The sequence below is a fragment of the Dipodomys spectabilis genome, unplaced genomic scaffold (genome assembly GCF_019054845.1).
Source record: "Dipodomys spectabilis isolate Male_0828 unplaced genomic scaffold, ASM1905484v1 ptg000015l, whole genome shotgun sequence".
NCBI lineage: Eukaryota > Metazoa > Chordata > Mammalia > Rodentia > Heteromyidae > Dipodomys > Dipodomys spectabilis.
Genome location: NW_024870692.1, coordinates 10,120,651 through 10,146,392, shown reverse-complemented (window position 1 = coordinate 10,146,392; position 25,742 = coordinate 10,120,651). Strand labels below are relative to the sequence as shown.

The following is a 25,742-nucleotide window of genomic DNA, read 5'->3' as shown; positions in this document are numbered from 1 at the left end:
ATGGCTAAGGGTATTGTGGGAAATTACAAATGTCTTTGCTGTCACTACCATCATCACCACCATCATTGTTAACGTCATATCATTATCATTGCTGCAACCAGCATCATCACCATCGTCACTATTTCACTATCATCATCATCATCTAGAAATGACCAATCTAAGTAATTTAAATAATTATTTATGTGAATAGATATAATGATGTTATCAGTGTTGTCAGTCTTAAAATAGTGAGTTAGTAATCACAGTGATTTTGGTTCCTCTAACCAAATTCTAAAGGTCAGTACTTACAAAAGCACATGATGTACATTTACTACAATAATTTTCATACATAAATCTAAGCATACAGCACTGAAATTCTTTAAATGGTAGCATTAAAAAAATTTAGAAACTTTGACTTATCCAATGGATTAAAACATAAGTTCTATATTTTCTTTTCGTAGGTAAATAGTTCAGCTTACCTTATCGAGTTCATCTGAAATCGCAATACCTGGGATTCAAAAGAGATTTATAAGACACTTTTAGAAGCAATGCTTAATAACCAAAATTAAAAATCAAACCAAAGATTCTATTTGTAAACCTACTGAATGTCCTATTTCTTTTCACTAATTCTTCAAAACAATGTGGCATACCCTTCCTACTAATGAAAACAAATTAGGCGTCAATTCAACTATGGTAGCCATGAAATGATGAACAAAGCGAATGGTGTGAGAAAACCAGACAAGGACCATGGTTCTTGCAGGCTGTTAGCTGCTACTAACAAATTCACAAGGACACATATACAAATGCTGCTATGTTAGGATGGTGATCAAGCACAGTGTAGCCTATTACAGTTTTGCTCCTTCTCAACAACTGATGGAGATTCAGAGAATGACTAGGTACTTGGGCATACCTGTGTCTCAAGATCATTTATTTTAATTTCCTTATTTAGTTTAGGAGGAAACCAACTACAGAGTTTAAGGCCCTTAGAGTGACAGATTCTTGAGCCAATGGATGAATGGCTCCTCCTTACAACTTCTTCTACCATCTACATACTACTCATTACAATCTCAACTTGTCAGAGTAAACTACCTGTTCCTCCTTCCTTCCTTCCTTCTTTTATTTCTTTCCTTCCTTCTTTCCTTCCTCTCTCCCTCCCTCCCTCCCTCCCTTCCTTCCTTCCTTCCTTACTTCCTATAAGTACCACACACTAACCAATTGCTCCACTGGAACTCCTCCTTTCTTCTTTCATTCCTTTCTTTCTTCCTTCCTTCCTTCTTTCCTCCTTCCTCCTCCCTTCCTTCCCCCCCCCCTTACTCCCATGCTTGTTTATGTTTTATCTTTTAAACAACAGTGTACCTAAGACTGAATACAGGCACTGTGTATGGACACAGGTGCTTTCAAATTGCACAGCAATTGCACAATAATTTCCATGATGTTTTTATTTGTCACTATGGGAAAACATTACAGCCTAAGTTTCACTCCAGGGGTTGGTAAGTGAAGCTTAACAATTGTTCAAGGTTGTGCTGAGTTGTATAATCAGATCCCTCACAGAATTCAAGGAGAGATACTCTTCACAGAAAATTCCCAGGGGAGCTGGCTTCTATCACTGCTGAATATGAGGCTGGGGATAACTGACATGTGGTTCCAAAGTCATGAAGAGACAGAAGACAGATAGGGCATCCCAGAGCCTTCTGGGAAATTGCAAACCTATCAAAAGGCCAAACATAAGTCAGACATTTGTGTATGTTGAAGTTTTAATACTGTCAATGATTAGTTTAAATAACTCTGATTTTTAAGAAAATGTAGAAACTCTGACATACCTATGTACGTCAATATGTACAGTAATTAAAAGTGCATGATTCTAGTTTATGAAAGCCAAGCTTACCTTTTTAAATTTTCTTTTATCTATTTTATTTCCTTATTTATATTATAAGAGTGATGCATAGAGAGGTTACAATTACACAGGTCAGGTAATGAGTACATTTCTCTTCTCTCGTTTTCTCCCAATTTTTTCCCTCCTGACCCTCCTCTCCCACAAGTTGTATAGTTCATTTTTAACATAATGTGTGCCAGTGTCACCGCTGCATTTGTTGACCCTTTGTTCCAGTATTTCTGTGTTCTCTCTTACCCTCCCCCAAACAAAAAAAAATAACATACAAGATACAGGGTACATAATTAAAACAGCAACAAAGGAGAAAAAACAAAAACAAAAAAGCAAAATAACAAAAAACATTATTTCTAGTTCTTGGCGTTCATTTCAATAAACAATATTTTATATAATCATATGCAAATAGCTATTAAGCCTTTGTGATCTAATCCTAAGAATATCTCCTTTGGTCTCATTGTGTGAATGTCTAGAGTCCTATATAATTTATCATGTGTAAGTGTAATTTTTCTGTCTTTACTACCCATTATATTTACTTGTAGAGCTTTAGGTACATTCTAATTACTAAAAATTAGGAAAACTTTGCAAACTATATTTCTTTGGGTCTGGCTTGATATAATTTTTCCCATCTTTCCATTTCCTTAGTCTTTTGAGGAACCTCCACACTGCTTTCCAGAGTGGCTGAACAAGTTTACACTCCCACCAACAGTGTAGGAGCATTCATTTTTGGCCACATCCCCACCCACATCTGTTATTGTCAGTTTTCTTGTTAATAGCCATTCTAACTAGGGTGAGGAGGAATCTCCATGTTGTTTTGATTTGCCTTCCTTCTTTCCTTCCTCCCTCCCTCCTTTCTTCCCTTCTTCCCTCCCTTCCTCCCTTCTTCCCTCCCTCCCTCCCTCCCCTCCTCTCTCTTTCTTTCTTTCTTTCCTTCTTTCTTTCTTTCCTTCCTTCCTTCTGCTAGCTGTGGGGCTTGAACTCTGTCTGGGCCTGGGCATTATCCCTGAGCTCTTGAGCCCAAGGCTAGTGCTCTGCCACATTGAGCCACAGCACACTTCCAGTTTTCTCGGGGTTTATTGGAGATAAGAGTCTCACTAACTTTCCTGCCCAGTCTGGCTTTGAACTGCAATCCTCAGATCTCAGCCTTCTGAGTAGCTAGGATTACAGGCGTGAGCCACGGGCGCCTGGCTTGTATTTCTTTCATGGCCAGAGGTGTCCAGTATGTCTTCATGAGTCTATTGGCCATTCTTACTTCTTCTTGTGAGAAGTCGCTCTTTAAATCTTTAGCCCATTTATTAATTGAGCTGTTTCCTTGAGGACTTGTTTTAGGGAGGTTTAATTTTTTGAGCTCAAAGTATATTTTAGACATGAGGCCCTTCGCTGATACATTGTTAGTAAAGCCCATTTCTATTGATCTTGCTAGCTATGCCCTTTGCCATGCAGAAACTTTTAAGTTTGATGCAATCCCATTTATCCAAACTTTGATTATGCTTATATTTGCATTTAATACAGTTCTACAGAAATGCTCCATTTCAATATAAATCCAAGATCAAGACTGAATATTTTACTTGAATACACACATTTAAAAGACTAAGATATATTTTAAAAGAAAAAGAAGAGTAGAAAATATGAAGTGGCATTTTCTTTCTTATCAAGTGCTGCAAAGCTTAGCTGTCTGTACCTAAGTAACTCATGGTTCAAGTGCTTGAAACTCTCTTGATTTTGTTAAGTTGCTTCTCTAATACCTTCAACTTGGAAAAAGAAAACTCTTTCTTAAAACTCATTCAAGCTTCAGAAAGCTATGAGTTGATCTTTAAATTCTTTTACACCTCAGATTTATGAATCCATTATTCATAAGATAGCACCAATACATCACTTTTCTGGAAGGTAGCCAAGAACTAAAAAGTGAGTTAAACAATAAAGGCAAAAAATGTGTCTCATAGTACTAGCTCCTCTCTTTTAGCAAACAACCTGGGCGGCTTTTGAGAGATAAAAACCTTCCACAGGGGAGAATGGAGGAGATAAATGCTGTGCTTAAGATAATTCTGCATAGGAAATAGTATGCCTACACTAGCATAAAATTCAGCTTAATAAATAGAAAATGTTATTCAGATATGGAACTATGTCTCTCATGACTTCATGTGTTTTGTCTGACTATACTTTATTCAAATATACATTACCATTTTCTTAATCTTTACACATATTCTTATTATCTTTAAGTAGTTGTGTAAAGAACTTGCCATTTAACAAAGCAATTTATGAATAAAATATATCTTGATCAATGTCATTCCTTTAAACATTCTTACTTATCTCTCTCCTACCCACGCCTTCCCTCACTCTTAATTTTGTAGGTCTTTGATGACTTTTCCTAAGAAATTATCCAAATAAATCTCCCTTCTATTATATATAACATTTCCAATTTTCTATTATCATTGTCAAATTGCCTAGGGTATCTTTTACTTCTTCATTTCATTTTTAATCAAAGCTTCCACTGATTAAAAGTAGTTGCGAATTCTAATGAAACACTTCACAGAAGCACAAAGTTTGAGTGGGAATCATATAAACTGAGTAGCCAGAACATTCTTCCCAGAGCCTAACAATATCCACAGCAATTCTCTGAGCAAAGCTTAGTAACTTTTAGGTATTTCATTCACTCCGAAAAGCCATCGTCCTTTATATTTAGGATTTCTTTAAGGTTATAGATACTAGGGATCTGTAGTAAACAGAAAACAGACACATGAAAATGTAGGGAATTACTAGGAAAGAGAAGAAAAGATGGCCCAGTGTCTGAGTATGGGAACTCATGATGCAGAAGAAGCAATAGTCCTTGTGAACATGGAAATGGGAGCTTAGAGTAAATGTCCTTTAGTGCAGCCAAAGAGGAGTGGCTTGCTGTAGTGCTGTTTGTTGATCAAGTGAAGAACTGAGCTGACTGAAAGAAAGAGCAGAAAGGAGTTGTCTTTTAAAAGTCAGCTTTTCAGCTGAGCACTGGTAGCTCACACCTGTAATCCAGATTAGCTACTCAGGAATCTGAGTATTGCAGTTTGAAAAAAGCCTGGGAAGGAAAGTCGATGAGACTCTTATCTCCAATAAACAACCAAAGAAGCCAGAAGTAGAGCTGTGCCTCAAGTGGTAGAATGCTAGGCTTGAGCAAAAGAAGCTCAGAGACAGTCCAAGCTCTGAGTTCAAGCCCCAGGACTGGCACACACACACACACACACACACACACACACCACATACATAGTAATCTTTTTGATCAGGTTTCCATGACTCACACCTGTAATCTTCCCTACTCAGGAGGCTGAAATATGAGGTTCAAATCCAACCCCGGCTGGGAAGTCTGTAGACTCTTATCTCCATTTAACCACCAACAAGCCATAAATGGAGGTATAGCTCAAGAGTGCCAGACGTCAATGAAAAAGCTCAGGACCTAGGACAGAACCTAGGTCCTGAGTTCAAGCCCTAGGACTGCTGCAGAACAGAAAAAAAGTCAGTTTTTCTTCTAGGTTAAGAAACAATGACTGCCACAGGCATGTCAGAGGTGGATTTCATGATGTGACTATAGTGCAAACTGATCTTGACGGTTTCCATTTATGTCTTTCAATCTATGGGCCTTCTTATTCATTCTAAAGAAGTCATGGTTCTCAGATCCCCAGATTCTAGTTGTATTTTATCAAGGAAACAAGAGCTATAGGTTTTGCTAAGATTTCTATCTTCATAGGCTTCATCTAGAATCATACTATATGAAGTGAAAGTAGAGACTTTCCCCAATTCTCTAAGCTAAATCAGCGCAATTCATTCCACAAAGGTAAGTCAGAAAATTCATCTGGTATGTATTCTACTTCTCTGAAATCGCATTCCTTTCTAGAAAAAATGAAAACCGATGCTATAATAATATATGGACTCCCACCCATTTTTCTTCTTTAAAATACTTTTTCTCAAGTTCTAAAATGAAACACATGTACAGGGATAGAATATAATATATATAATATGGAAATATTTCTTTTGTGCTTGCTATTATCAGTCATGAAATGCAAATGTCTGCCCTCTGTTCTCCTGCTCCTGGGCACTTTTTCCTGGAAAAACTCCAGCCAGTGTTTGCCTTGAAATATAGATCCAAAGGCCAAAGTCTGGATGGCCTGCAAGTACTCATCCTATTGTTATCTTGCTTCAGTGAAAGCTGCCAGATGCAGCAAGAGCATCAACCTCAGAAACACTGGAGCCTCATCATCCTGGGAACAGCTTTAGCAAAGGGGTTTGTTCTCCAGTTTTACAAAATAGTGAGCTGTTGTTCTTTGCTTTTATTTAATTTAGTTGTTGGCCTACTTAACTATGCATTTTAAATATCGCTCCTTCAATATAAGCCACAATCAGATTCAAAGAGCCAGGCAACTGAAATCAAATCTACAAACACCCAAACTCATATATTCTTCTAATGAAGCTTCATATTTAAAGAAATAGAAGGCAGATTAGAAATGAAGAAAGACAGAGTGTGGTAGGAGCCCTGAAGAAGATGGACCAGGAAAAATAAAAATGGAAGCAGCGGTAGCACTCTTTCAGAAAAACATGGCTGCATTCTGTGCTAGTCATTGCAGCCAGTCCTGTGTGGAGTCCAAGGGCAAATTAGCCTTGCCCTTGGGAATCTTAAAAGTCCAGAGAACAGATGAACCACATAGAAGCTTAAAAAGAGCAGCAGTAAACTCAGTCCAGACAAGGATAACATTCTAGTTTCTGTCATACAGGAATATAGGTATGATTAGTAGCTTGGGGTCCAGGCAGAAGGGAATTATGGTAAGATTTAGGACTGGAGGACAAAGTTGATCAGAGGGTAAAGAGAAGAGGGTAAAAAACAGTCCAACCAGCTTCCTGGATTGTGAAGCAGTGGAAGGAGGTGCGATGGAATTTCAGGGCATGGTGACAACAGAACAGAACATCAAGTGAGTGCAGTGCATGAATCAGTCATAGCCCTGGATACGTGATAAACGGCCCAATCATGAAGCGCCTTCTCAAAAGCCTTCTTTTAGTTAGTTATTGATTTGTTTGTTTTTGTGCCTATGCTGAGGGTTTGAATTCAGAGCCTAGGCAATGTCCCTTAGCTTTTTTGCCCAAGGCTAGAACTCTATGACTTGAGCTCTAATTCTGGCTTTTTGGTGGTTAATTGGAGATGCAAGTTTCAGCCTTGGTTGACTTTGAACCTCCATCATCCAATCTCAGCCTCCTGAGCAGCTAGATTTACAGATGTCAGTCATAGGCACCCAGACTCAGATTTTAAATGGAGCTACTGAATATCTAAAACAATATATCAGGTTTTGTTTGTTTGTTTGTTTTGGGTCTGGTCGTGGGGCCTGAACTCTGGGCCTGGGTGCTGTCCCTCAGCTCTTCAGCTCAAGGCTAGCACTCTACCACTTGAGCCACAGTGCCACTTCCAGCATTTTTTCTTTTTGATTATGTGGTGCTGAGGAATCGAACCCAAGGCCTCATGCATGCAAGGCAAGCGCTCTACCACTGAGCCACCTTCCCAGCCCCATATATCAGGTTTTCATTGTAGATTCACTACACCTTCAGAGAGGGTTTCCCAGAGAAAGAAAAATAAAGCACAAGTGTGAGCAAGACTGGAAATACATTCCTTCACCATTTTCACACTTCTCCTCAGGAAACATGCTGGACTGCGCTCCGCCCCCTCCCCCCCCCCCAGTCCCTTACAGCTGGTTGTGGAACATGAAAGCCATAATGCACAGCAACTCCATGACTAGACATTAGACACCACCCTCCTGGTGCTCTATTGTCTTGCTTCTACAGCAACCTTGAGTGGTTCATGGTGAAGATGGCAGAACAACAGCACAGACATAGTCTGCATCCCTGAAATACCACATCATGCTATTTCCTGGGTGAATAAAATGATTTGCAATGCATTAAGCCACAGTGATTTTGGATAGGAGACTCTCCTAATACAAGGTTATAGCAATCCAGTCATTTACACACTCAATAAGAAGGCAGGAGGTGGGGGGGTGGGAGTGTATGTGTGTGTGTGCCTGTGTGTGTATGTGTATGAGAGAGAGAGAGAGAGAGAGAGTCTATTCAGGTCCAGTAAATTATGGCACCACCATCACCAAATATAACATATGCGGAAGAAAGGCTGTCCTGAAAAGGAGGTGGATCCACGATGATATATTGACTTTAACATGGCAGTAAGATATCCAAGTAAAGATGTGCTTTAGGCATTTACTATAAAGCTTAAAGTGTCTGAGTAGGAAATAAGCACATTTGAGTTAGTTGTATGGGGTAATAGTTATATGATGAGGGTAGATGACTTGGGCTTAAAAGAATAGAGACAAAAGATGAAGCATAGTTAAAATATCAGAAAAAAGAAAAACTTCTAGGTCATACCTACTGATAGTAGTGTGAGGGAGGGCACCCTAAGAGGATCTACGATCTGTGTCAGCTTCCAGAAAGGACAAAGTCAGGACGTGAGAAGAAAGACAACATAATCAGCAGGATGAATTTGTATTATGAGCACTAGAGAAGTTGAATTTCATTTGGCAATTGGGGACATATTGGGAGCCACAGTGAGAAGCATTTCATACAAGAATCCTTACTGTAATATTATTGTTCTGAAGAGCAGAAGGACCATAAGCAAGTGGAAAGAGTGAGCACTGACTATTCTTTTAGAAATTTTGGGTACCAAAGGAAGAAAGGAACCTGGTGGAGCCTAGAGTCCACTCAAGCTCCAGAAAAGACCTTGAGTGCATTTGTTTTGAACATTAGTTAAACTATGCTGTCAAATACAGTCACTCACCACGTGGCTATCAAACACTCTTGAAATGTGACTGATCCAAATTCAGATGTGCTGTGAATTCCAATTCACACCACAGAGGAAGATTTAGTATGCACAAACTGCTTTGTTGAAAAGCAACTCCTTTTACAACTACTAAAAATATAAAAACTACGATGTTTCAATGATTATTTTATATAGCATGTAAGTGAAATTGATCATTTCAATACATGGAATTGATTATGATTATGCTTCTTTTTGCTGAAAACTACAAAATCATCCATGGGGCCAATGTTTCTATTGGCTAGGCTTAGCTGGAGCATGTTATAGGCTGATAAATGGGGTAACAGCAGGTAATAACAGCAGTGGTAGGCAGAAGTATTAACAGACTTCAAGGCCTATGTCTGGAGACTCCTTTCCCTCTGAACATGAGTGGCATTCCTGATTAGTAAAGCAATGTCACTCTACTGTTTAGAATATTACCCAGTAGGCTTTGAGTAAACCCAAAGGCTATTAACCTTCATGACTCTGATCAGATCAGAAAGATATTTATTATTTTATTTTAATTTATTTGTGTGCTAATACTGGGATTTGAATTCAGGGCCTGGGCACTGTCCCTTAGCTTTTTTTTGCTCAAGCCCAGTACTTTACTATTTGAGCCACAGTATTACTCCTGGCTATTTTTTTTTCTGGCTGACTGGAAGAAAGAATCTTATGGATTTTCCTGTTTGGGCTGACTTCAAACCTTCATCCTCAGATCCCAGCCTCCTGAGTAGCTAGGATTACAGGTATGAGCCACCAGCAGCCAGCTAAATCAAATATATCTTTACTTAAAAGGTAAACTTCAGGGATAGTCTCCCTTGTGCCCTGAAAAAGAAAATAGACTACTGCTGTGAAAATAGGCAAAGGCCTCATGGCCCCTCACTCCTGCACAGTGCCCACCAATGGCCAATGAGAAAACAGAGAACTCACTCCTGTCTTTCCTAGGACAGAATTTGGCCAGGCTCATCAGGTAAGGTCACAGTCCTAAATCTTACCTTAATTCCCTCATCCTGGACCCCAAGCTCCTAACCATACCCATATTCCTAAGTGACAGAAACTGTAATGGAATCATTTGTGACTTTTTGTTATTGTGCTTGAATGCAGTTCTGGGAATGAACCTAGGCCCTCTGGGATGCCAGACGAGCACTCTACTGCTGATCAACACCCTGAATCCTGTGTCTCCTGAGCTACTAAATTCATGATGATTTATTAAACGGAGATAGAAGTACAGCAAAACTACCAAGTATGTAATTAGTAATGATTATATGTGGAGCACCCAGCATTTTAGGTATCCTGTCTCATTTGAAAAAAATAAAAACAAAACTATCCTGAGCAGTGTGGGCCCATACTAGCTACTAGCTACTCACAAGGTTGAGATCTGAAGATCACAGTTTGAAGCTGAGACAAGAAAGTCTCTGAAACCCTTATCTTCAATTGACCACTATAAGGCCAGAAGTTGAGATATGGCTCAACTAAGGGGCAGTACTCAAGCACTGAGTTCAAACCCCCTTAGAGGTGTATTCACACACACACACACACACACACACACACACACACACACACCCCTAAGAAATAAGTATCATCATTATTGTAATTCTACAGTAAAAATACCCATGACCCAGAGTAGTTAGAAAGGATTCTCAAGATCACATAATTAATCCTTGCTGGAGATGAAATTTAAAAGTCACAAATAACAAAAGAAATATAACGTGATTAGTAGAATCAAGAGTTGTCAGAAAATGGAATCAAGACCAGGTGTGGAGAGGTGGCTTTGAGTGAGACAAATGCCTTCTTTAAGAATGGAGGGAGAAGGGAAGGGTGGGTGGGATGTACTTAGCTGTAGAGGAAGGGAAAGCAGAAGATGAACCAAAATTCCATTCAATCAGCTAAGTCTTTCTGTAGCGATAGAGGCAAGCTACCAGTTTAAACAGATTAAATGATTAAATGGGGGCTACAGATTCTTGTGTGGGTTTTAAGAAAAACAAACAGTTGCAGAGAGGAAAAGGGACTGACACAGAATGGGTAAAGATTTTGAAAACCATGAAGTATCAATGCAGTGCTAGGCTTTGATGTCTCTCATTTTTTCCCCCAGAGGCTTTCAGCCTGGGGAAGAAGAGATGATGACTGCAGCATTTTTGCAAGGAGGAGATGATGAAAAAATAATGGAAATAAGGTCAAATAAGGATGCTGGTAAGACTGTTCCACAGTTTAGTCTGGGCAGAGGACTGGAAAGCAGAAGTAGGAGAATGGTTGGAATATAGAGTGTTACTTACAAAACTGGCATTCAGACTGAATCTCCCATAGAAGCTGTTAAAGGTATATAACTCAGGTGAGACCTTTAAGAGGTGATTGGAGCTCTTCCCTCAATAACAGATTAATCTGTTCACCTGATTAATATGTGAAGGGGTTTGGTTGGGTTGCTCAGACACTTAGATTCTGGCAATATGATGCTTTGCTCTGCCTCAGAATTCTGTTACCAGATGTAGCCCCTCAACCTCTGTCACAGCCATGAGAATATTAAGTTATTCATAATATAAGCCAGAGAGAGGGAGGGGGAAACAATGAAGGAATAAGGGACTAACCCATCTACAGGAGACAGCCAGAAGATTCCAACATAAGAAGAAGAAAAAGTCAGAAAGAATGCAAATATATTCAACCACAATCTCTAACTTTGGAATGCTAATTATCCAATACTGAAATATGGCTCTGGAATACAAATTACTCAACGTTAAAATAAGTGCTTGCAAAAAATGAAAAGACATTTTATATTAATCTAATGTAAAAGCTTTCCTTTCACAGGACTAAGAAAATGATGAGTGAGTCTAAATATTACATTCAAAACTGGAAGCTTGGGTATGTCAGAGCAAAGCCCAGGTCATGGCTCTATGCACTGCTCTCTCCACCACAGTACTGATATCTTCCTTGGGCGGTTTAACTCAAGTGTTGGTAAAAGAGATAACATAGACTACACACAGTATTCAAAATTCAACACTTTAAAAATGTGTATCTAATACTGATACAGTTCACTTTGACTACAAGTTCAAATAAGTGTGTGTGTGAAAGATGGGGGGCAGGAAGAGAGTGAGAGGGGGAGAAACTAAAGCACAGTTAAGTACGAGATATTGTTTAACAGGAAAGGGTTTAAAACCCCAAAGAAATGTCTAATAAAAGTGCACCATTTGCTTTCATTCTTGAAGTTTCTTATGATGATTAATCAATTATATAAAATACATCTATTGGACTGGGAATGTGGCATAATGGTAGAGTGCTTGCCTAGCATGCATGAAGCCCTGGGTTCAATTCCTTGCTTAACTTCAGAATACAGATAGAAAATGGAATTACTAAAAATGTGGGCAGAAAAAAGCATTAACAGAGTCTCCTAACATGTTTGTCCCTTTCAGATATTATTTCTTCAAGAAACTATTGAATAAATTTAATCTGGCAAATTCAACACAGTGAAAGCCAAGAAAAATCAGTGGCTATTGACTTTGAGTATATATTTTAGTCTTCTTGAACCACATCCACTGATAAGTAACACGGAATTCTTCCTACAGTGATACTTACAACCCTGTCCACACCTGTCTACATCATACCTCAGTATTCAACAGATATTCAACCAGTCACAAAGCAAAGGCAAGTAGACCTTATAATAATGATTAAAATTTTTCTTTTCTCTTATTAAATTAAAGAATTTCAACATATAAATTCAGAAGGAAGTTGAAAATTAGAACATCTCATTGGACACCACAGGAGATAAGTGCTGCAGGAAAAACGTTAACCTTAGTTGGCGAAAGTTTGCAAAGAAAGAGGATGCTATCATAGTCTCAAAGATTTTATCCCACGATATTTATTATTAACCAAGGGAAGAATATTAGCTTTGAAATAGAGAATCACGACAGATAGCATCTTAACCCACTGATTAAGGCTAATATTAGCAATAATGTGATGAACGCTCCTGATAACATGAACCTAACAGGACACCATCAGTCATGGCCACTGAAAGACACAATTTTGGAACATGAAGGTCTTAAATCTTCACAACTTCCCTATTCAACAATGCTGTCTTTTCTAGTTGAAAGTCTGATGGAGACATACAACTGAAGAGATGCATATGGTAAGTCCCAGGATCCTAAGAGGAGCGAAGCAATGCTGGAAGAAAGCTCAGAAGGGCTACAATGGGACACATCCAGACATTTAAGGCCTCCTATGCCCAACACTGCATGTTGTGCAGCCTGACGAGGCTCTGTAAGCCATTCTGACATGTGATGGTCACAAGAGTCATCCATGAATTCTGTCAGTTTAAATAACTGACTTAAGAGAACATTATGTTGAGAATTTTGTGAAAAGCCAGAAAAAGTACATAATACAGTTATTAGTGACACAAAACTCTTGCTTGAAAACTTGAATGATGACACTTCTGAGTGACTATTATTTCCAAGCCCTGTGTAAACTGGGTACAATGATGCATCCCAGCACTTAGGAGGCTGAAGTAGGAGAATCTTGAGTTCAATGCCATTCTGGGCCACATGGTTAGACATTTAGAAAAAACAAACAAAACTGTGGTGTGTGTGTGTGTTCTACATTTAATATTTATTTATAAACTGATAGCTTCACATCTGAGACTTTTCTGTCTTTTCTATCATTTTAAGGAATATAGATAATTATTTTCTACCAAGCTCAAGACTACTTCTGCACTATGTAAAATTGTTTAATAACCAAGGTAAAGAAAAGAAAGAATTGTCACTAAAGATGCTACTAAACTTATGAGATCACTATAAATACTCTTTCTCATCAATGGCTTTAACACTGGGGAGAAAGTCCATGGTATCAAGAATTAGGACATTTTCTTTTGATCACATCTGAAAGAAAATTTCATATTATATTTCTTCCTCCTAGATAGAATAATAAGCAATAAAATTGCTATTAGAGAAAGAGCTTACAAACTGAAACTATTATAAAGGTCAAATAAGTGCAGACAAGAATGAACTACATCTGGTTCAGGATGAAGGAAAATGGAAGTTGGTGCTAACATAGCTAAATTTTGACTAACTAAATTGCTAAGTAAACACCAATAAATAGTAAGGCTATATGTATACATTAATTTACACTGTCCACAATAAACCTACTGATAATGTGGTCATAAATGTGTTGGACCCAAGACAAAGATCCAACACTAAAACTCAGGTATTGAAAATTAAATCACTCAAAGAAAGTATGACTTTGTTTGGAAAGGTACTTATGGGCTTCTGATCACAGGACTTATTTGTGAGACTCCACCTGTACCATGTTCTAAAAGTCTCTGACCCCAAAAACATTAAAACAGAATCCTCAATGTGATAGTGTTAAGATCTGTAGTCAGGGAGGTAATTAGGTATTGAAGGGTACCTCCCTTGTGACTATGATTACTGCCCATAAGAAGAGGCCCCAGAGAGTTGGCTTGCCCATTCTCTTATATTCTCCAAATAAAGAGAACTACTGGCCCTTGACAAATGCCAAATCTGCCAGGGCCTTGATCTTAGAATTCCCAGCATCTAGAAATGTGAGAAATATTGCTTACAAGCCAGTTATTCTATGGGAATGGACTAAGAAGAAAACCTATTATTCCATGCCTAGGGTTTCCAGAAATATCTACTTTGAATTCTGACCCCTTTTATTATAATCTGAGTAAGCACATAATTGAAAGATGGTGATATCTCTTTATAAAAGTTTTAGGGATGGGCAAGTGTCTTATAAATTAATAACAGTATCACACATATTTGTAAGTCTGCTGTCATATTCTAAAAAACGTTGACTCATTAAATATAGCATTTAAATATATACAAAATATAGATTTGTATAAGGGTCAGGCACATTCTTCAACCACCCTTCTTCTGGCTCAAGTTACTGGATGAATTGTAAGCTTAAAGAGCAACAGGTTGTGCCTCAAAGGGAAGATTTAGAAATATTAATGTGTATCTTTATCATGTTAATAGGATCAAGTTTTTCATGAGCTCGATATAGGACTAATCTGAAAACTCACTTATTATTTTTTCTCCAAAAGTAAATCTAACCAACAGCAAGGCTTTTCTAAATCTCATCCACAGGGTTTCCACGGATACAAATTTATAAGATCCTATTTCAGGGCATATTAATGTCTGAAGGATTTCATTCCACAAAAGCCTAAAAATCAAAAAGCTATACTTTTGAGTGAAGAGGTTTGAAAAATATGTAAAATTATATAGCATAAGAGATGCATATGTCTATAAAATACGATATGTATAATCATAATATACATACATATGTATTTGTAAAACTTGTCTCAAATATAACAAAGGACAATGCTTTGATAATCCTGAAATTAGCAAAACTATGCTAACTAAAATAGAAATCTATGTCAGGATCTGAAGTATCTTATGGCATCAAAAGGTAACTGAAATGAGACCATGATATTAATTTTCTTCTAAAGATGTCTAATTCTTAAATGGGTAAATGCCTAACAAATCACAGGAAGACAGAAATGCTTTGAACTCACTATCAAATTGTAATGGATAGATGCATGTATACACATATAAACTGCCATTTTCAAACTAAAAGAGTTGTTTGCTCATCTGCTTTCATGATTAAAAGCAGTTATTTAGGAGTTTGCATTTGCATGTATAATGTTTTATACTAGCACACCTACTAGAAGGAAGCACAGTCATATGTTCCAAGTTTGAAGATAAAAGAAAAAGGCTCATAGCCTGAATGAGCCACCTGAAGCCATTTACCTTTTAGATGGCACTGAACAACTTTTCAGGCCCTCAAGTTACAGACATTGTTTTGTGAAAAACTATACCAAAGCATTGTGCTAGACTCCGAAAGAACTCTAAGAAGAGTATGATCTAGATTCTTTCTTTGAAGGCATAGAGACTTTCAAAACTCACAAAGATAAAAAGTCTGTTTTATTAATTAGCAAGTCATAAAATCAATGCTTTTCAAAAGGGAAGAATAAACAAAGAGACCCTCAGGTATGCATTTGAACCAGAAGACAGAAACTATGCACAGAGGACGGAGTCAAACAACTTCAAAGAGCGCTACAATTCTCCTACACTGTATAATCAGTCTGCCCACAAAGCTGTGAAATAGGTAGGCTCAACCCTCATTTCCAGTCTCACACTTTTAGAATTCCTCAGCCTTCCGCAGAATGTTAATGAGGATGCTGGAAACGACTTATTGCCAATAGTAATGAATGTTTCTCTTTTTAATACTGGTAAAGAATTTCAATTATAATCAGGAAAATGAACTTACTTCGAGAGAGATTCTCAAGGGCTTTCCCCAGCTTCTTGCTCTCTTGAAGGATGTGGTTCAATTCATCAAAATCACAGCTTTCTGGTTTAGTCCGCCAGTTCCACTTAGGATGCTCTACTGACCTTGGCACTATGTTTAAAAAAAATGGTTATTTCATAAGTATACTGCATAATGATACCAACTCACTATTCATCATATGTGAAGATCAATGTGCAAGAATAAAAAATGGTTTACTTCAGCAAACAGAAGAGAAGATTTGAAGTTGAGTGTAAAGAGAATGTTTTAACTGAATGAGTGAAGGGAAGTATGGATGCATTTATGGAAAAAAAGAGAAATTCAGAAATTGATTTGGAATGAATCATTTCTGTGACAGGATAAAACATGCAGAAAAACTTACTGTGCAATGTTATCAGCTTAAAAATAATTCCTGAATTTATGAACAATTAGCAAAATTGTAGAAACATCTATGTCTTCTAAAAACAAAAAGAGACTAAATGTATGCATTATCTCTCAGTTCTTCCAAATTCCCCCAAAACTTATTTTTTCCTCTCAAATAATTGGTTGAACAAAGAGAAAAGACATTATAAAGTGAGAGATTTTTTGTTGTTGTTTTTGTTGTTGTTTGAAGATGGAAAATGATTCATGAGTGAATTTGGTATTATAGAAAAAATGAAAACTATGTCCCTGAGTCCCAGAAGAGAGAGATGCTAAGGATGTTATTTGAATAGTAAAGCATCAGCCCTAGAGAACAATGTTAAAGCAATAAAGATATAAGAAGCTAAGTGTTCTCTAGATTTAGAAAGATTATCAAGTATTCATCACAATTCAAAGCTTATTGTCTTAAAAGTTAAAGATTATAAAAGCAGTCATGGACAAAAAACCAAACAAATTAATATCAGCAATACTCGTGATAGAAAACATAAGATTACTTATAACCATATACCACCCAAGAAACTAGTCAAGATACTTAAAGAATTTATCTCAGGAGTCTTTTTTCCTAGAAAGTTTCTAAAGAAGATACTCCAGCAAAATGAGCTAGTTCAACAAAAAATTTTCAAGAATTGAATGCCATAAATAGGTGATGTTTCCAAAAAGAAAAGAAAAAGTGATTTCTCAAATGAAGGATCATCTCAAGAAACAGGAAGCCAAGTAGTCAAGAAGCCAAGTCTAGAAGCCAAGTAGTCAAGAACAGAGTAAGAAGAGGGAAGGGACAAAGAGAGAGGTCCATAAAATTTTCCTGAATGAAATAAAAGTAAAATGCAAAATAACAGTAGATAGCAAAATACTTGATGTGTTTGATCATGTTGAGAAGGATTAATTTTTGGGGTAGGATTTGATGGAAGCATTAGTGACGGCTGCATAGAAGACAGCAAACAATGAAAAAAGCATTCTTAATTCTAGATGATATAACAGCTGGACACTGAATGGCTTAATGGTTAAACAAATGAATTATTCTAGTCAATCAATGTGAAGGATAAATTTAACCAACATTTGAAGTAACTGCATTAATATACTCTCATGATGTGATAGGGATTAATATATAAGCCAGAAAATATGAAGGAAGTTGAGGAGTGATGCACAAATTGAAAAGTAAGCACTATTAGTACTTTGTGTGTTCACCAATATCAACTTCTGACTCCAAACAAACACCTAGTAGAGTTGAAAATAACTCAATGTTGATTACAGAGTTGGAGAGAAAAGAGGACAGTATTGTCTGATAGTGTTACTTTATTTTTAATATAATGTGCATTTTGTTTTGTCAAAAATCAAATAAACTAATTTCTTGAAATGTTTATATGGAACTGGGTGCCAATAACTCATGCCTGTAATTCTAGCTACTCAGGAAGCTGAGATTTGCAGGATCATGGGTTGAAGACAGTCTAGGCAGAAATGTCTGCAAAACTCCATCTCCAATTAACCAGCAAATAATGGGCTGGCGGGATGAGTCAAGTGATGGAGTGCAAATTGTGAGCAAGAAAACTGATCTAGTACAAGTTCCTTAGATCAAGTCAAAGAACTGGTACATGAGCGAGCAAGAAAACTGATCTAGTACAAGTTCCTTAGATCAAGTCAAAGAACTGGTACACGGGCACGCGCGTGCACACACACACATTTATATGGTAAGGTTATAGGAAATAGTTTCAGACTGTTGAGATATAACATTCTGTCAGCTTTTATAAAAAGTGATCGGATTATATCAGTTACAAAAATACACAAGAACCCAATTACCCATCAATCTTACATATGTAAGTAATAAGTAAAATGAAAATACCTATCCCTGTATAAAATTGTTCATTTTGACACAAAGGGCATGATTTGTACTTGTTTATTTTAGTAAGTAGTTTGTGGTGGCATAACCCTAGAAATCATCTAAACATCCTTGACCTAAGGAATGGTCACTAATTTATAACACAGTTATATTATGCCACAACATCCAACTACTGAAAAGTCTAAGTTGAAGGTAAGTTTAATTCCATGGAACTATGTCTGTATCCATCTGTAAAGATCCACTTGCTTCAAAACGCTACAGTGTAAACCCATTTTATAGTAAATCACCCGCATAGATTATACATAGAAAATATTTTCAAAAAGAAAAAAATTCTCTAATCTGCATCACTTCATTTTCTAATTTCCTACTATGTACTATCAAAAGTCTCCTCGCTTTCTTTTCTAATTCTCAAAATAAAAGAATATTTAAAAAAACAGTCCCAGTCAATATCTCTAAGATAACTATACAACATAACCATCCTTGCCAAAGCTAGTGTTTGCAGACAAGACCCCCAAACTACATCAACACAGGCAAGTCCAAGCATGACCAGTGGAGGAACCAGCCTGTCAATTGCAAAATGTATTTTTAAGTGATTGCATTTGGGGAAGATTTTAGGAAGCAAAACACAGAACTGATCAAATACACAGGAACTTTTCCTCAAAACCCTTTTTGAGAAAAATGAAGGTCAATTTCTTTTTGTAAGATTGAGTGTGGTGGCACAGACCTGCAATCACAGCTATTTAGGAGGTAGCTATCTAGGAGGACCATAGTTCAAAACCAGCCTGGGAAAAAGCACAAGATGGAAAGCACTATCTGGAAAATGATCCAAAGCCAAAGGTACTAAGAGGATGGCTGATGTGATTGCGTTTTACTTAACAAGTTCATTCCCCAGTACTATACTGAAGACCTAATTCATTCTGTTTTTATAGGTTGTGATAATTCAATACATATATAGTGCATGACTTGTCATGGGAAGCAAACAAGAACAACCTAGACCACAGGATGACTATGGTCTCACCAATTATATACGATGATTTCAAATGTTGCCTTGAGACATAATAAAGACTTAGGTCAACCATCCTATATACACCCTTCTGAGCACAACCATCTCTCTAGTTACCCAACAGACTGAAAATCTAGGTCATACTTAGTTTTAAAACTCAGGGTTGGAAGTGGCGCTGTAGCTCAAGTGGTAGAGCTCTCGCCTTGAGCTGAAGAGCTGAGGGACAGCGCCCAGGCCCAGAGTTCAAGCCCCACAACCGACAAAAAATAAAAAAATTAAAAAAAAATAAAACTCAGGGTTACAATTTAAGCACATTTCATAAGATTAACCTCAAGAAAAAGGGAAAACAATAGAACAGTATATGAATGTAGTATGACCCATGGGACAGGAGGTAGAGTTTGAGACCACAATGCCAAAGCCTATTCCAGTATAGAAAACAATCAGAGGACTTTGTAGATGACTATCACCATTCTTCCAAATGAGATTGCTATGTCACATAACAGCCTATTGTATATTATACAGGGATAATTATTATATAGTTATTTATTATTACCATGCCCTCCAATGATAGTTCTTTAGTATTATTGTTTTCTTGATTCAATAACTTTTGTGACTCATTGTTTGGTAGTACCTTCACCTTGAATTATTCTTGGTCTAATCACACTTTAATCATATAAACTTCTTTATGCTTAGTTTTCAAATTGTTTTTAACCTATTTAAAAGTGTCTTTATATATATATATATCCATATATATATATATATATATATACTATATATAGTAGATACATATAGTCACTGTTTTTACTCTACCTGATAATATTTGTTTTATAGTTGGAAAATTTGGCTCATTTGCATCTCATTCTAGTGGCTCATTCTATTTTTACAGTCTGTTCTTTTTTCAGCTTTTTTCTGCCTTATTTTGTTTTGTTGGATAAATAATTTCATAATATACTTTAATATTTGTATGGCTAAAGTATTTTTAAACATTTGTGCTAAATTTAGAGATTAGATATTACAATATTTGTTTTTAACCTATCAGAGTCTATACTCAAAAAATATTCCACCACTTCACAAAAAAAATTGAATACTTTTGAAAATGTTTTCAGTGAATAACCCTAAACCCCTGCCATTCTTTTTGTTATATATTATCTCTACATATGATACACATGACACTATGTTATTTGGGGGCTGGGAGCATGGCTCAAGTGTTAGGTAGGCCTAGAAAGCACAAGGCCTAAATTTAAACTCTAGTATCAAAGAAAAGAGAGAGAGAGAGAGAGAGAGAGAAAGGAAGGAAGGAAGGAAGGAAGGAAGGAAGGAAGGAAGGAAGGAAGGAAGGAAGGAAGGAAGGAAGGAAGGAAGCAAGGAAGGAAGGAAGGAAGGAAGGAACGAAGGAAGGAACGAAGGATGGAAGGAAGGAAGGAAAGAAGCAAGGAAGCAAGGAAGTGAGGGAGGGAGGGAGGGAGGGAGAAAGAAAGAAAGGAAGGAAGGGAGGAAGGATCCCTGTAGTTTGTCTTTGTTTTCCCACTAAAAGCATATTACTAACACTTTGGGAGGAGATTACCTGACAAAAAAGGATATAAACAGATGAAAAACTACTAGCAATACCCTGTCTGTAGGCAGCATCTTAGAAAGAGATAGGAGCCTACAGAATGAGTGGGCATCAATGGTACACAGTAGAACCCAGAGCCAACTGTATTAATTAGGAATGACCTGGGGCATGGACTTATCCTTTGGAAATGAGACTGATAGACAGAGATAGCAGATAGACAGAGATTACTCTATAAAGGAAAGATATTGAGACATGATTCATTTCACTTTTAATTTCTCTCTTCATTCATATTCCCTCCACTCCCCCACCCGTGTCCCACTTTATGGTTGAATCTGCCACGGTGCGGATATTTTTGGTTATCTTGTAAATAAGACATGCAAATTTTAAACTTACATATTTTTAAAAAGTGCCAGAACTTAATTTTATATGCTGAACTAGTAAGCAGGACAATTTAATTGCAATTATAATCTACTAAGAACATTTGAAGTTCACAATATTTCATATAATCTTCACAATAACTTGGTGTGATGGATGCAATATTTTTGAGAACCATTATGTAAATGAAATGCAGAGTTAATTTAAGCCTCTTTAGATGACCCAGATTCAGATTCCAGTTAGCACATAGTGATTTTTTCAAACATTTTCAAACAAAAATAAAAACTGCCAATCTAGTCCTTTCTCTGTGGAAATTAAAATGAAACATCTTACTGTATAATAAGTATAAGGACTTGATGAAGAAGTAAAGCTTTAAATTTTTCATGCCTTCCATGAATAACTGATAATTATTATAGGCACCTGAATTATTTTACATATTTCCATACATGTGAAGCTAGGAGAGACTTGGAGAAACCCAGTAATTCTACAAGGCTGTGGGAAAGGAGAACTCCCCACCCCATACTAAGAAAGAAGAAACACTTAGGGTGGAGGAAGGAGAGAATGAATATAGGGACTTTTGTTACACAGTGAATAAGCCTTCAAAGAGATCTTAAGTGAAATTATGGTTTTTTAATGCTTGCAAATCTCCTTCCCTTCTATAAAGATTTAATTTGCTTATTTGTACGTTAGTACATGTACATTTATTTATGCTTTGAACGTAGTATAATACCACATGAGAGGCAAGAAAAATACTTCATGAGCACAGTCAAAAGAATAACTGATATATATACATATACCCCTATTAATATGCACACATGTACATTTAAAGTTCAATGTTAAGACTAAAATAAAAGTAGACTTCATTAGCATTAATGGCCAGAAATATCAGATGAAAAGTTTAGCTTCAATTACAACCTTTTCTTTATTTTCTGGGCAGCATACTTACAAAATCTAAATAACAACGAGAATAAACTTACATGACTTGGAGTCTGGTGATGGGGGAGAAATACTGGACACTGCAAGGTCACTTTTCGACTTTTTAGGCTTTTTTGCATTTAACTGCCAAGGTTTATCATAGCTTCTGAAGTCTCTCCTTGTTCCTTTAGTTTCTGTTCAGACAAAATACACACAACAACACAGTAATAAGGATGAGAGAATCCTAATTACAATAGGCATCATTTCATAATTTAAAGAGGAGGGAGGATACTACTAAAAAGAAGTCATGGAGAAATGAGACATTTGGATTATAAATATCTACATTCCTTCCTTCTTGTTACTTTTGACAAGAATAAAAATCACATTAATTAAATAATCTAGCAAGGCTATCATTCCTATCTAGTTGGTCAAAAGGGTTGGGGGAGGAGTTGGGGAGGTAGGAAGGGAAGGGATGATAAGGGAAAACAAAGGAGGGGGTAACAATGCTCCATAGGAAATGTACTCATTACCTTACCCATGTAACTATAACCCCTTTGTACCATATCTTTACAATAAAAAATATATATTAAAAAAGAGGTGCAAGACAGGTTAGCCAAGATCCATAGGATATGACAGAAATAGAAATTTTCAACAGAAATCAGATTTCACCTCTAAAATTTTGAGAGAAAAATAACCAAAATAGTTTTCGGCTATATGGTGAGGGAGAAAAATGACTATCTACATTATCTATTGACAATCCTAAAACTAGATAAAACACGTCATATTTAAATGTGAACAAATAGGGGAAAACACAATATAAAAAACAAGAATACAATGCAGATACACAGAACTCGTACTTTTTAAACCATTAGATGCCACGAGACAAATGTTTGGTCATCTCAATAAAAATAAAAGAAAACGAACTCTAAGAAATTAGGGAGGTGATACTCTGAGTAACCTATGATTCAAATGTAAGTGCACACAGAAAATTTTAAGAGACAACGAAGTACTGATAGAAAACTAAACTGCAGTGTCACCTTCAAATGTGTGTTCAAAGCCAGAAAAGGAAAATTGATAGTATTGAACATTGAATCAGACACTTCACAAAATAGACAAAGGCTTAGACAAAGGCTGAGGAAATAAAGGCAAACCAAGGCCACATGAAAGAAGATAAGTGAAGAAAAGTGAACAGATTCAACTTAAGCATAAATGATTTTCCTGAAAAAAAAAAAGTGGTGTCAGTATTTGCCACCCCCCAACCCTGCCAAACTTTTGAATATCAACAGTAAAGAGGAAAAAGCTGTAAGTATCCCCCAAGATGAGTTTCTTTTTATTTTTAAAAAGGAATAAACATGAGGCTGCTTTCAGGTTTCTCCTTCATAGTATTAAGGAACACACTTGTGTCTGAATTACTAGATATACTTGAAGACGAAAGGACATCTTAGATATTTTCCAATGTATTAGGCGTTTGGCCGGCCGCTGGTGGCTCTTGCCTGTAAGTAGAAGAAAGGTGATGGCATCATCCCCTCAAAAGCATTTGGGACTCTAGACAGTCAGATTAACAGGAGAATTAGGTAAGGAGCTGAAAAGATTTGGGTCTGCAATTGAATGGCAAACAAAACCATGTGTAGAAAAGGCATGGTCAAGCAAGTCTATCTGATTATCTCACCACTGTTTGTGGGAATATGAAGATTGGAAGGTTTTTCCTCTCCCATGTTCAGAGTCTAAGTGTCCCTAAAGTTAAATTTACTGCATAGTGCAATATTGGAGTTAGGAAAACAGAAATGATCCTCAGTTTAGTGAATAAGAAAAGTAATTTTATAGATACCTACTTTTTACTTTCCTACACTGATAAGCTGTAAATTTTTAGTTCAAATTGCTCAGAAAAAAGAAAAAAGTTAGTGTATGAGTGCATACAGCAATAAATCTTTTATGCAAACCTATATAATTTTTATTAAAAAGGAACACACTGCTTTCCATATTTGAGTCACAATACATTATAATATAATTCAAACTCAAGAATCTTCTACGTCATATTTTAGCATCTAGGTATTGTCAAAGATGAATACATGAAAATCCCACATTTCTATCCATATAGATTTGTCATTTAAAAAGACCAAAAATGTTGACCAAGTGTCAGTGGCTCACTCCTGTAATTTGAGCTACTCAGGAGGATAATATCTGAGGATCAAAATTCAAAGCCAGCCCAAGCAGACAAAACTGAGAAACTTCTATCTTCCAAGTAACCAGAGAATGGAGATGTGGCTCAATGAATAGTGTCAGCCTTGAGGGAAAAGTCTAAGAAGGGAGAAACAGAACGAATCAATTAGATGCACCCCCAAATTAACTGCAATGAATATATCCTTCACATTTACCTGATATTTCACTTTCAGCCCAGAGAGCTGCAGATCCAGACAATGTTCTCTGTAGCTGTCCACGGTTTCCTTGTTTAGACTGAAGGTGGTCAATGAGAAACGGGATTGGCTGGTCAGGTGTCTCTGTGATTAACTTGGTCATTAGTTCCTGAAGGCAGAAGAGAGAACACATTTACATCTAATAATGATAGCTACAATAACAGCAAACACTAGCTTAACATGGACAACTACTGGACACTGCTCTGTTTATAAAAAAAATAGTTCATTTCAACTTCATAAGAATCATTCCAGGGCTGGGAAGGTGGCTCAGTGGTAGAGCGCTTGCCTTGCATGCATGAGGCCCTGGGTTCGATTCCTCAGCACCACATAAGCAAAAAGAAAAAAGCCGGAAGTGGCGCTGTGGCTCAAATGGTAGAGCACTAGCCTTGAGCTGAAGAGCTGAGGGACAGCGCCCAGGCCCAGAGTTCAGGCCCCACAACCGGACCCAAAAAAAAAGAATCATTCCAGGAAGGTGCAAATTAGTTCTAGTTCTCAATTTTGTGTAAGCAGAAGTGGAAAAAAAGAAAACTGTCTATGTTACTTAGAAAATATGTGGCAAACCTAAGACACCTTTATTTGTATTCCTTTAATTATTATTCTTGTTAAAATATACTCAAAATTTTATCTAAGTTATTTTTAAAACTTATAGTTTCAGAGTTTAAAATTTTAGACTACACACAAAATTAAATACTTTATACATATATTAATGTCACATTTCCTTCTTATTAATATATTAATATCCACAAATGAAGAAAACTTTGTTGGATGAAAGAAATGGGTAATAAGCACCAGGGCCCCAGGTTCACAGAATACAGTTATGTCTTAAATAGTCTCCAAACAACATGGAATTTTCTTTTTATGAAAAGTTCAGCCTGATGACTAAATTCTATCTGTCTTTGTCTCTGTTTCTGTTTCTCATTCTCTCAGTCTCTGTCTCTCTCTTCTCATTCTCATGACTTAAGCAATACTGAGGTCTCTGCATACGGCTATTCTATTTTCCCCCCACCTTTAGATACTCTAATGATCCCTTAAACTTCGCAGAAATCTGACCAAGGGTAATGTCTGAACACTGGTTTTTGTTTTTGTGTTTCAGTCAGAAAGGGTGAAGAACAATTTACAATTTGTGCTCAGTTAGAATCCCCAGATTGTGGGGAGGTGAGCCACTGTCACACCACCACACCACATGGCAGCATTTTGTGCCTTGTACTTTGGTTTGTAAAATCACATGGCCTGTTTTACATGCCTATCTGTCAAGTTCCATCTTGTTGCT

At 36.8% G+C, this 25,742-nt stretch overlaps 1 protein-coding gene across 1 annotated transcript in view; it reads right to left on the bottom strand.

Moving 5' to 3' along the window:
- Window positions 1-25,742, bottom strand: part of CUNH8orf34 (chromosome unknown C8orf34 homolog) — a 347,290-nt gene that overhangs the window by 241,896 nt on the left and 79,652 nt on the right. Inside the window, exons 2-5 of the mRNA XM_042666515.1 lie at window positions 24,434-24,581; window positions 22,121-22,252; window positions 15,945-16,073; window positions 459-487 (exon numbers count right to left, since the gene is read on the bottom strand). Coding sequence (XP_042522449.1) covers window positions 459-487; window positions 15,945-16,073; window positions 22,121-22,252; window positions 24,434-24,581 — 438 coding nt within the window. The remainder of the gene's footprint in view (window positions 1-458; window positions 488-15,944; window positions 16,074-22,120; window positions 22,253-24,433; window positions 24,582-25,742) is intronic.